Source organism: Herpailurus yagouaroundi, unplaced genomic scaffold, assembly GCF_014898765.1.
Source record: "Herpailurus yagouaroundi ecotype Mexico unplaced genomic scaffold, PumYag 189, whole genome shotgun sequence".
Lineage (NCBI taxonomy): Eukaryota > Metazoa > Chordata > Mammalia > Carnivora > Felidae > Herpailurus > Herpailurus yagouaroundi.
In genome coordinates this window covers 16,904,426-16,916,797 of record NW_024412420.1, presented here as the reverse complement: position 1 = coordinate 16,916,797, position 12,372 = coordinate 16,904,426, and the positions used below count along the sequence as shown (strand labels likewise).

Here is a 12,372-nt window from a genome sequence, read left to right as displayed (position 1 = left end):
GGGTGCCTCAGTGGAATCTGTGCCTCCCAATCCTTGCTGGAGATGTCCATCTCAAGGAAGACTTAGGGTGATACACGGTCAGCATGAAAGGAGGGTGGGGACTTCTGTCCAGATTTGAGGCCAGAGTTCTGCTGGGCTTCAGAGATAAAGCTTCTAAACTCCTCAGGAAAGGGACGGGGAACGGAAAGCTGGCCCTTAAACTAATCAGGGAGGGGACCGAGGGAGGGAAGAAGGGAGGGAAGGGGAGGTCGGAGTTCTAAGTTGCTAGACTTTTGCTTATCTCCTATCTGTCTGGCCCTGGGAGGACGAAGAACCAGCCTGAGAAGAAGGATCTGGATGTGCCACCAAGTAGCTGTGTGTCCTTGGGCAAGTTGCTGCCCCCTCTGGGTTTCCTTCCTGGAGCACATGCTGCATAGCAGGACTGGAGAGGGTTTGGGAAGATGAGGGACCACTGCTATCTTCACTTGGGGATGGGCAACGCACCAGGCAAAGTGCTCAGCTGAATTTTACCACCCAGCTTGTGTGGGGAGAGGAGGTGGCTGGTGGGGGGAGGGCAGCCCAAACTCTGGGCCCATTGGCTTCTTTCGACTCCACCCAAAGCCCTCCAGCCCCCAAACACCACTCCGGGCCCCCTGAGACCCTCTACCCTCAGCATCTCCTCAACATCCATCTCAGAGCCTCAAAGAAATTCTACTTGATAAAGAAGCTAGGACAAGGAAACTACAGCCTACCCTCAACCTTGATCCCACCCCATGCCAACCCTGTGTGGCCCAGATCTCAAAGCGTACAGAATCTCTGGGGCAGGATGGACCAAGACAGGAGGCTGATTCCGAAACTCCTGACCTTCCACCCAACCAGAATGGAGCTTTCTAACCAGAATCTTCCAGTGCTCCCCTCTCCCCACAATCCCTTCAAAGCAGCTGGCTTCTCCATCTCACTCTCTCTGCTAATACCTCTTCTTCCACCCCCATCGGCTGGTCAGGCCAGAGGGATGTGGGGAAGAGGGGGGACATCCGCAGGTCTGCTGTGGACCATGGCCCTTGCCTGGGGCTGGAGCTTGGTTGAGCAGACGACAGTTCTCATCAGATAGGGAGGTCAGGTGGTTGGCAGAGCCAGAACCAGGGGTTGGCCCCATGGAGGCCCCTCTGCTGGGGGAGGGGGGGGGGGGAAGCATGTGTAGTTCTTCCAGATCTGGAGACCTCAGTCCCTTAGGTGACCAGAAATGGAGAAAAGATGTCCTTTTGAGACAAAAGACCATTGTTGGGGTGGATCGGGGAGAGAAGATCTCCTACCAAGACAGGCCCCTCTAACCAGGTCCTCTCTAGTCTGTTCCTGGGCTGCAGGAGAGGACTCTGCCCTGAGGACTGAGTGAGATGAGTCACAAGCGTGTGCAGAGAGGGGCCAGGTAGCACGTGTGCCCGGCAGAACCAGCCCAGCAGCTCTGTTGAGCAGGCCCCGCACTGACGCACACTTGGGCACCCTTCCGGATCGATGCATACCCACCCGCATCCTGCCAGCCGTGAAGGGGAGACAAATCTGAACTGGCCCAGATTCCACAGCAAAACTCAGCTTCTGCTGGCCCTCGCTAGGAAGAAGCAAGTTCCTTTGGAAGTCTTCCCGCAGGACAGGATTGCCAGCACCTTCTCGTCCTCCCTAGGTTGTTTATGTGATTTCTGGAGTGGGGACTCAAACCTGCTCTGGGGATCCCATGTTTGCACAAAGGGTAAGGCTGAGGAACTGAGGGGCTGAGGACTGGAAAGAATTGTGCTTGGTATTTATTCACTACTCCCACCCCGGCTTAAGAGGGTCTGATTGTTCATCTCAGACTCAGCTGGCCCTGGGTTTGGTGGAGGGGACGGATTTGAAAGTCTGGGCAGAGGCCCTCGGCCTCTAAAACATTAGCATTTTATTCTTATCACTGCTGTTGGTGGCCTACACCTTCCCCCTCCTCCCCGGGGGGTGGGGGGTGGGAGTCTAGCAGTCCACATTTCCACCAGGCACAAACACCCACTGCTACTACAGCCCCGCTGGTGGGGACAGCTACCATTCCCAGAGCTGGGCAACTCACGGCTTAGTCACCAGGGCCAGGCTGGCTCAATCCAGCCCAGGCCTCCCCAGCACCAGCCGCTGCCACTGCCGCCACTGGTGAGTTGCAGTCAGCAGGACTGAGCACACAGAGATGGCTTAAAGCCAGGAAGGAATTACTTTCCATTCTCACAGGATCCCCAAGGTGGAAAAAAAAACCCGATCCGCCTGGTCGGGGGAGGGGGGGGGGCCGCCCCGGGATTTGCTGGGGAGTGGGGGAGGATGAGAACAGAATGGCTCCTTGAGGATTTACCTATATAGACCTAGAAGTGTCCCCAAGGACCAGCTGGTATGAGGGGCAAGTAAGAGCCAGAGGAGGAGGGGAGGGGAGGGAAGCAGGAGAAAGAAGGGGTACCCCCAAAACTGCAGAAATCAGGTAATAGCTTGGGAGGTGGGAGGGCGTTTCAACTCCATCTACAATTTCCACCAGCCATCCCATAAACACACAATCTAATTTTTAGAGAAGTGTTTCCTTTGCAAGTTCAGCTTCAAGATAGGCTCCCCCTCCCCATTCCTGTCACCCACATAGAAATCCAGGACTACTCCTGGGGCTCGGTAAGGAGAGAGGAAAATGCCAGACCAAGGTCAGAGCTACAGCATCATCAGTCTTTAATAACTTATATGCAAATGCTAAAAAATAGTTAATAATAATACAGAGGACACACACAGCTTATAAAAACAGTTGTGGATCTACAAATGTGGAGGGGTTCTTGGCACATTCACACAGACACAAAAATAAAGACTATTGTGACTAGCATCCCTAGAAAAGCAGCCTGCAGAGACACCCCAGTTTGGGGGGGGTCAGGGGAGGGATAACCCTCATTCATCCCAGATGCATTCTCCAAACAACCTTCTTTTGCCCCAAAACATATCTAATCGAAAAGCCAGAGAAGAAAAAGAAGAAATGGGGTCGAGGTAGAGTCACAGTTTACATTTAAGCCTCCCCAGTCCTGCAGCCCCCATTTCTCGGGAGGTGAGGATGCGGGAAGGACATGAGACCTCCCCTCTCCCATCCCCTCCCCAGTGCTGCACCAAAACAGGACCCCCAATGTGCTCCTTGGTCCTTCACTGAGGTGGACAGGTCCCGCACCCCAGAGCTGAGTGACGGGCCACAGGCTCCGCCTGGCTGTCCAAGTGTGGAGACCCCTACTGCTGAGGAGGGGACAGCCTCGGGTCACCGTCTCTTCTTGCCTACCCGGGCTGCCTTCTTCCTCTTGAGGATCATCTCGTACAGGCGTTCAAGGCCCGGCTGCAAGCCCAGCCCATCCACAGCGCTGCAGCCTTGCACGTGGGTGAGCGTGGCTGCCGCAAGCTCTCGCACTGCAAGCCTCTTCTCAACCTCTGCCGCGCTCAGTGCCCCAGGCTGATCCTGCTTGTTGGCCAGCACCAGCACAGGCACACCCTGGTTGTCCGAAGCCCGGCTGATTCGGTGCAGCTCCACCTTGGCCTCCTCCAGGCGCTCAGCCTCGGTGGCATCCACCACAAACACCAGCCCATCTGTCCGACGTGTGTAGGAGCGCCACAGGGGCCGCAGCTTCTCTTGCCCCCCAACATCCCACACTTGGAAGGTGATGCTGCGGGACCCTCCCAGGGGCACCCGGATCTTCTCTGTGTTGAAGCCTTTGGTGGGGACGCTCTGGACAAACTCCTTGAACTTGAGGCGGTAAAGGAGCGAGGTCTTTCCAGCAGAGTCCAACCCAATGACCACGACATGCAGGGCCTGGAAGTGGGGCAAGAAAGAGGAGGCAGTGGGCGCCATCTCTGTCAAGTGGTTCCCCATGGTGAGCTGCAGCTAAGGTGCAGGTCCTGGGGCACACGGTAGAAGCAAGGACGTGGCTTCGGTCTGCAGGCTCTGGAGACCACAGCTGGGTTATCTGAACAAGGAAAGGTCATGGGAGAAAAAGGGGGACATTTAACAATAAACACGAAATTTGCAACTTCTAGATCCTTTCCTAAATCTGCCGCCCGTCCTTCCTTTTTAAAATTCCATGTTTTGTTTTGTTCTGTTTTGTTTTTTAAGCATAAGCAGCTACAAGTGTAACAGAGGTGCTCCCCTCTCTCAGGGGCGATGAGACCTAGAGAAACCCCCGGGTCCTGGACACAGGTGGGGGGGTGAGACCTCGACGGTTGGCTTCCCAAGCCTCTTCCCCGAGCTCTCGTGGCGCGGTAGCAGGCGCAGAGACCCTTATTCCCCAGGCGAGAATCTTCGCAGGAATGGGCAGGTCGGGCAGAGCTCCCAAATTAAGAGTTAGGGTACGGGCGCTGAGAACAGAGAGTAAGGCCCGTTCCCACCAGCCCTCCACGTCCCCAGGCAGTTGACACGCCTCTCCTTACACCGCGACCCCCTTCCCACCGTCCCGTAACACTTCGCCTGGCTCGGATCGCCGACTCCAGCTCCCCAGGTCCCGCACCAGGGCCACCTCAGCACCGCCAGAACAGCCCCTTTACCTTCCGTCAGCGGCACTCTCCCCGCGTCTCTCCGGACTAGCCACCCGACTCCAAGCGAAGTACCCCGGTGGCCGCCGCCTGCGCGCCGCCACCGCCGCCACTGCGGAGCGGTCCTGGGACTCGTCCTTAAAAACCCCCTTGACGCCACGCAGCCTGGGCCAATCAGCAGTCCCGCGGCAGCGGGGAAGGGCGGGGAGGGGCGGGGCAGGGAGATACGTGCACTGCAACCCAGACAACACATGGATGGTCGTCTGGTCAATTGGTGACCGTTTTATTTGATCTCTTCTACCATATTCTAATATTTGGAGGTAAACTCGGGATGGAAAATGGGAGAGACAACTGTGGCAGCGTTTAACCAGGAAAGAGAGGCAAAGAGCTTAGTACTCTATACCAGGGCATACTCCTCCCCCAGAGAGAGAGAGAGAGAGCCACTCCACATGTACACTCCCTCCGCCAGGGTCTACTGGAGACGCTGACGAATCTTACTTCTTTATCTTTCCTAAGTCAGTGTTCAAACCTGTGTAAACCTGGAACATCATAAGACAGCTTAAGCCTAAACCCATTACCACTGTTTATCTTCACAGCAGCCCGTGAGGTGGGGACTGGTGCTGTCTGCATTCTACGGGGAAAGAAAATGGCGAAGGGTTCAGTGACTTGTCTTAGGTTGCCTAGTCAGGAAGTGGCTAACCTAGGAACTGAGTCTGGTCTGGGCCCCTGATGGCATAGCTATCCGTTCTCTCTCATTAAGGAGGCTATAGGTTAGGCATCCTCAGCTTAAATCCTTCAGGTGCTGGTTAGAGTGCTGACCAGAAGCAGATACCCCAAGGGCCCCCTGTTCAAATAGTTAAAGAGAGAATTCTTCACTCCATAGGACTTTATTGACCTCATTCATACTGTGTGCTCTGCCAGAGAGACTATGGGAATATAGTCTGGCCTCATAGGGCTCACACTCTAGTGAAGAAAAAACAAACAAACAAACAAAACAAGACTGGCCACTGCAAGGAACACTGGACCTTTGTAAATCTGAGATATGTCCTTGTAGGACTTCAGAGGAGGGACAGACAGTGTGAACTGGAAGCTTTTGGAAAGGTTTCTGTAAGTTAATGAGTCCTGTGTGGGATTGGTGAGGAAGGGACAGGATTGAGTGGCATCCCCCCAGCCATTTCAGCCTGATACACTCCGGGCAGCCCTTAAAAGGAGATGTCACCAGGGGACAGTGTGACCAAAAGGATATCAGTGATGACCCTCAGGGAGGTAGGTTAAACTGAAGGAGGGGAGGAAGATCAAGGGAGAATAAGATTGTGACTTGAATATTTCCATTTTTGCCAGGAGGCTGGATTCTTACATTTATTATGTGATTCAATATTAAGCTATTTTAAAGGTTATATTTTAGGGGGATCAGAAAAAGAATGGCGGAGGGGGTACCTGGGTGGCTCAGTCAGTTAAGCGTCTGACTTCAGCCCTGGTCATGATCTCACGGTTTGCGGATTCGAGCCCTGAGTTGGGCTTTATACTGACAGTGAGAAGCCTGCTTGGGATTCTGTGTCCCTCTCTCTGGGCCCCTTCCCCTTGCGTGCACTCTCTCAGGCTCGCGCACTCTCTCCCTCAAAATAAATAAACGTTTAAAAATGTTTAAAAAGGAAGGAAGGAAGGAAGGAAGGAAGGAAGGAAGGAAGGAAGGAAGAAAGAAAGAAAGAAAGAAAGAAAGAAAGAAAGAAAGAGAGTAGGGGAAGTCACAGCTAGACAGGAGGACCTAGCCCTTTCCTGCCTGCTAACCTCCCATCTGTTTAGCACCAGACTGCCTTGTGACCTCCTTCTTCCCCTCCCTCCTACAGACCCGGCCACCTGATGTCCCGGCAATGCAGGGAGCCTCCCTGAATCCCTGAAAACATCAAGACCTTGGGAAATTAGCGTCACATTCCATGTTAGTGTGTGGCAGATTGCCACTGGAGCTAAAACACAGAGGTGGCCTCTGTTAGGAAAGGGGAAGACAGAGCAGTCCACGAAGTTGGAAACCAGTACCGTGTTGAGTGGCCACTGCATGCCAGGCTCTGGTCTGGTCTGAGAATTCTGCATACTTTTCCTTTTCAATTTTCTTAAAGTTTTCATTTTATTTTTTTTTTTTTTAAGTAGGCTCTACACCCAACCTGGGGCCTGAACTCACGACCCTGAGATCAAGAGCCCCATGTTCCGCCAACTGAGCCAGCCAGGTGCCCCATACTTTTCCTTTTTTAATACACAACTCAACCCAAGAAGTAAGTATGGTTACTCCAAAAAGAAGAAACAGAAACACTGAAAGGTTAGGTAATTTGTCCACGGTCACCCTGCTAGAAATTGGCCAAACTTGGTTCTGAGCAAATGTTGCAATGGCTGTGAAACTGAAAACATACAGAAGCAAAAAACACACAGATCACCGTATGTTTCTTCTGCAATCTTTGAAACTTCTTGAACATTTCTCCTGTATCTCCTGGGCCTCACAGCCACCATGGAAATTGTCACCTGATTATCTCATAAAAGCAACGAAGCTGGCAATCCCAGCCCACCTTCATCTTTCTTGTTTGCCAGAGGTGTTGATGAACAAATGGGAAGGAGGAGGTGGGGCAGGGAGAGGTGAAGGAAGGGGCCCAGCTTGTCAGGGCAGCACTGAGCCAGTGGCTTACCCCAATTTGTCCCCTTTAAATAGGAGCTCCAGTTCCCTCCACCCACCCGCCTCCACCCTGGAAGCCTTCTTCCACTAATGACCATCTTCCTTCCTGGCAGTCTCACCTCTGCAGCCCTTTCTCTCCACAAGATCACAGCCCAAGACTTAGGGTATTGGGGTATTCACTACAGAGAACATTTGAACATTCGTCCATTGAACAATCATATACGGAGGGCCTATTAGATTCAGAGCATACAGCCCAGGATAATGACCTGCCTGCATGGAATGTACATTATAGTGGGGAGTGAGGAGAGACAGGCAATGAATAAGCATATAATTGCAGGGGTGCCTGGGTGGCTGTCAGCGTCCCACTTCAGCTCAGGTCATGATCTCATAATTCACGAGTTCAAGTCCCATGTCGGGCTCTGTGCTGACAGCTCAGAACCTGGAGCCTGCTTCAGATTATGTCTACCTCTCTCTGGCCCTCCCCTGCTCCCCTTCCTGGATGAAATTCCAGCGGCTATGTCATTGTTCTTCCTCAGAGCTGTCTCCACACCAGACTAACTTGAGCCCAGGAGCTGGTTCTTGTCATCTATAGCTCTCAGGTGCCCAGCACTGTGCCTGGCACACAAGAGGCAGTCAGGAAACCTTGCGGGAATTCATGAATGCGTGACAGAATGATTGATGTACTGAGGGGTGTCCCTGAGTATGGGAACCGAGCATCCACCCTTAGCCTGGGAGTTTCCTGGTCTGGGGTTCCTGAGCCCTTGGGGGTTCTGTTGATAGTGGGTTAGCCAGGAATGCCCATAAAACCCTGCATTTCTGGGCAAAGTCTGGGTAGTGTCGAACTGTCAGGTCTTTTTTTTTTTTTTTTTTTAACGTTTATTTATTTTTGAGACAGAGAGAGACAGAGCATGAATGGGGGAGGGTCAGAGAGAGAGGGAGACACAGAATCCGAAACAGGCTCCAGGCTCTGAGCAGTCAGCACAGAGCCCGACGCGGGGCTTGAACTCACGGACCGCGAGATCACGACCTGAGCCGAAGTCGGATGCTTAACTGACTGAGCCACCCAGGTGCCCCAGAACTCTCAGGTCTTAATTGAGGATGAGGGTCTTCTGAGAGGAGGAAAAACAGAGGCCAGGGGTGCAGATGACACTGGAGAGAGAAGACCCCCTCAGCCTGGCATGCTGAAACCCTGGGCTGAGAGTCATGGGGAGTCCTGTCCCTCAGTAGTAGACTGGCTTAGAAAAGTCTTACCCCCCATCAGGAGCCTAGGTTTCCTCAGCATGTAACAAGGGGGTATGGTGATTCCAGGTCCCTACCCCACCGATAACCCATACTCAGGAATAGCAGATGATAGGGAATGAAGGAGCTCCTTGAGGAAATGGCTGAAGACATCCTTTTCCCCACAGCACCCTAACCTGTCTCAGGGCACAAATGAAGGGAGGAGAGGTGTCTGCAGGAGTGAAGAAGACGGATGCCCAAGAAGCAGCTGGCAGCTTGGGAATCACAAAGACGCATGCTTCATTGTTTGTTTCTTTTTCTTTAAATCAACTCTACTCCCAGCGTGGTACTGGAATTCCCAACCCTGAGATCAAGAGTGGCGTGCTCTACCCACTGAGCCAGCCAGTCACCCCACAAAGACCCATTTTTCAAATCCCAGCTTTGTTTCCTCAAGAACAAAAGGGAGAAAACACACCCTACCTCTTAGAATGAATGTGGGGGCGGGGGGGGGGGGGGGAATGTGTGTTTAAGGGCCCCACAGGCACCCTTCTCCCCTACAGGCTGCGCTTTCAGATTCAAGACTCCCCAAACCCAGTCCCAGTCCCAGGGCCCAGCCTCAGGGTTAGAAAGCAGTAGATGCTGCCCCCTGGTGGATATGCTTGTCACTGCCTGATCCCTGAGGAAAAGTGGAGGAGTGGGGGGGTTAAATACACAGGTTCCTCTACCTCCTTCTGAAGTCTTCCTTTGAGATAGGGCCTTTCCTACAGTTCGAGGTTGAGAATGAAAAACCCACCCTCTTCAAGTTTTTCTGTGGAGGTGGACCAGATGTAAATGAACATTATTTGAGCAGGAAATCTAATTTCAATTACATTTGCCATACTGTGACTGAGGCCCTAATGACAGGTGCAGAGAAGGCTGAGGCAGGAGGAAGGCTGGGGAACTTATGAAGTTGTAGCCATTTTTCAGTGTCTGTGGGGACAGATCCACGTGGGGTGGATGTGCAGTGTCCATTTGCACAGGAGCCTGGCACTCAGGGGAGGCCTTGGCTGGGGGAGGGGCTTTGGGTGGTCAGCAAGAAACAGGAGCGGGAGCCCCAGGAGAGTGATAATGTCCTGGAAACAAGGAACAACCAAACTTAGAAAGGCAGAGAAGAGGAGCAAAGGGAGAAAGCCGGGTCCATGCTCCAGAGGGAACAGGGTGACAGCTCAGTTATCCAAGCCAGGTGGGCTGCTTGGAGCATTCACAACAGGGGCCAATCACCGGTGACCTCATATGTTTGATTCGGTCTTTCTCATCTGATGGGAGGTTTCTCTGCCAAGCCCTCCATGTTGTCTTGCATACACTGAGAGGGAGTGTATGCAAGTGGTTCTCAAGTTTAAGAGTGGTTCTCAAGTTTAAGAGTATATCAGAATCATCTAGAGGACTTAATAAAACACAGATTGCTAAGTCCCACCTCCAGAATTTCTGATTCGGTCGGTGTCGGGCTCACAGGCCCCAAAATGTGCATTTAGGAGCACCCGGCTGGCTCAGTCAATAGAGCATCCAACTCTTAATCCCGGGGTTGTGAGTTCAAGTCTCGTGTTGGGCATGGAGACTACTTTTTTTTTTTTTTTTTAACAACGTGCATTTAGGGGCACCTGGGTGGCTCATTCAGTTAAGCAGTCGACTCGACTTCAGTTCGGGTCACGATCTCATGGTTCATGAGTTCGAGCCCCAAGTCAGCCTCTGTGCTCCCAGCATGGAGCCTGCTTCAGATCCTCTGTCTCCCTCTCTCTGCCCCTCCCCCACTCACCCTTGCATGCTCTCTCTCTCAAATAAAATAAATGTTAAAAAAATGTTTTAAAACGTGCATTTTTAAAAATGTTCATTTATAGCAAGTTCTCAGGTAATATTGATGGTACTGGTCTGGGGGCCACACTATGAGGACCACTGGCTTGGAAAATGAGTTCCAACCCTGACTTTAACATTTTCTGGTGAGTCCTTGGGCAAATTATTTATCTTTCCAACCTTAACCTCTTCATCTGCCAAATGAGCTAATACTTAACTCGCATGGTTGTTATGAGAAGTAAATAAGGTTAAATGTGTGAAGCATTCACCAAAGTACTCATACAAAGACCTCAATACTTGGCAGCTAGTATGATAATGATATTAAATTAGTTTATCTCAACCAATAACAACAAAGAAATTGACCCAGGAAGCCAGTTGGATAGGAAATATCTTCCTCGGATAACACACAAAGTGACACGTACAAATTGGTCATTGACTGCCATGTCTTTTCCAAAGTATGTGACTTAGAGCATCACTTTTCAGTATTTCATGTACATATGAATCTCCAGTTCATGCAGATTCTGTTTCAGTAGGTTCTATAGACTGAATTGTGCCCCACTCTGTTTATATATTGAAGCCCTACCTCCCAGTGTGATGGTATTTTGAACTGAGGCCTTTGGGGGTGGTAATTAGGTTAGATACGGTCATGAGAACGGGGCCTTTGTGATGGGATTAGTTCCCTTATAAGAGGCACCAGAGCATGTTGTGTGTTTACCATGTAGAGAAGGTGGCCATCTCTGAGGCAAGAGGGCCCTAACCAGAGCCCTACCAGGCTGGATGCTGAACTGGGACTTCTAGCCTCCTCAACTGTGAGAAAAGACACTTCTGTTATTTAAGCACCTGATTATGGAACTTTGTCATGGCAGCCATAGCAAACTAAGACAGTAAGTAGGTCTGATGTGGTACCCAACATTCTGATTTCTAACCAGCTCCCAGGTGGTGCAGATACTGTTGCTCACAGACCACACTTTGAGTAGCACGGGTCTGAGAGAGTTACTGTAAAGGCTGTATATTTTCCCTGATGAGGAGTGTTTTAAATGTTCTGCAAAACTACAACAGAGATCTGCTATAATCCCAAGCCTCTAATGGGCCTAGCGCATCATAGGCGCTCAGCAAATTATTGTTAGATAAAGGAATGAATGAGCTAAGGGTTTTGTCTGACAGCTGACTGCCTGGCCTAGTGGGAAGAACTTTGAACTTGGAAGACCTTTGGAAGTATCCAGGGTAAGTCAGGTAGCTTCTGTGAGCTGGATTTCTTCTCTGAGACATGGGAATGATAACACTGCCCAAGAGTATGGTAAAGATTAAATGAGGGGTTCCTGGTTGGCCCACTCAGTAGAGCACGTGACTCTTGATCTCAGAGTTGTGAGTTCAAGCCCTATCTTGGGGGTAAAGTTTACCTTTTTAAAAAAAATTTTTTTAATGTTTATTTATTTTTGAGACAGAGAAGAGACAGAGAATGAACGGGGGAGGGTCAGAGAGAGAGGGAGACACAGAATCCGAAACAGGCTCCAGGCTCTGAGCTGTCAGCACAGTGCCTGACGCGGGGCTTGAACCCACGGACCGCGAGATCGTGACCTGAGCTGAAGTCGGCCGCCCAACCGACTGAGCCACCCAGGCGCCCCAAGTTTACCTTTTTTAAAAAATGTGTTTTTTTAAGATTAAGTAAGATTGTAACCAGGAATGTGTCATAAACAGCACCTGACTCACACACAGGGACACTAAAAAAAAAAAAAAAAAAAAAGTCACAGGGTAAGCTGGGCCCCATGAACAAGTTTCTTGGCTTCTGAATTGGAACTCCTTGACCCAAGGCTCATATTGGCCTCCTGCACCTGGAGGTTGGCCAGACTTTCCTGGTCAGGGTAGCCAGTAGGGTTTGCAGCAAGCCCAGCTGGGAGGATAAGGGAATGGCAGGACAGGAAGGGCAAGGGACGGAAAAAAAATATATCTTGCTGTAGTTTTTATTTAATTTTTTATGTCAGCTTAAGAACCACTTTTTGGAGGTATCTGGGTGGCTCAGTTGAGTAAGTGTCCAACTCTTGATTTTGGCTCAGGTCATGATCTCACAGTTTCTGAGTTAGACCCCCACATCAGGCTCCACACTGACAGTACGGAGCCTGCTTAGGATTCTCTTCTTCTCCTTTTCT

At 51.2% G+C, this 12,372-nt stretch overlaps 1 protein-coding gene across 1 annotated transcript; it reads right to left on the bottom strand.

Moving 5' to 3' along the window:
* Positions 1 to 2,670: 2,670 nt before the first annotated feature.
* Positions 2,671 to 4,631, bottom strand: ARL4D (ARF like GTPase 4D). Its single transcript, XM_040497691.1, has 2 exons — positions 4,534 to 4,631; positions 2,671 to 3,959 (listed from the first exon to the last, which is right to left on the bottom strand). The coding sequence occupies exon 2, from the start codon at positions 3,863 to 3,865 to the stop codon at positions 3,260 to 3,262; it is 606 nt and encodes a 201-aa protein (XP_040353625.1). The 5' UTR covers positions 3,866 to 3,959; positions 4,534 to 4,631; the 3' UTR covers positions 2,671 to 3,259.
* Positions 4,632 to 12,372: the final 7,741 nt, after the last annotated feature.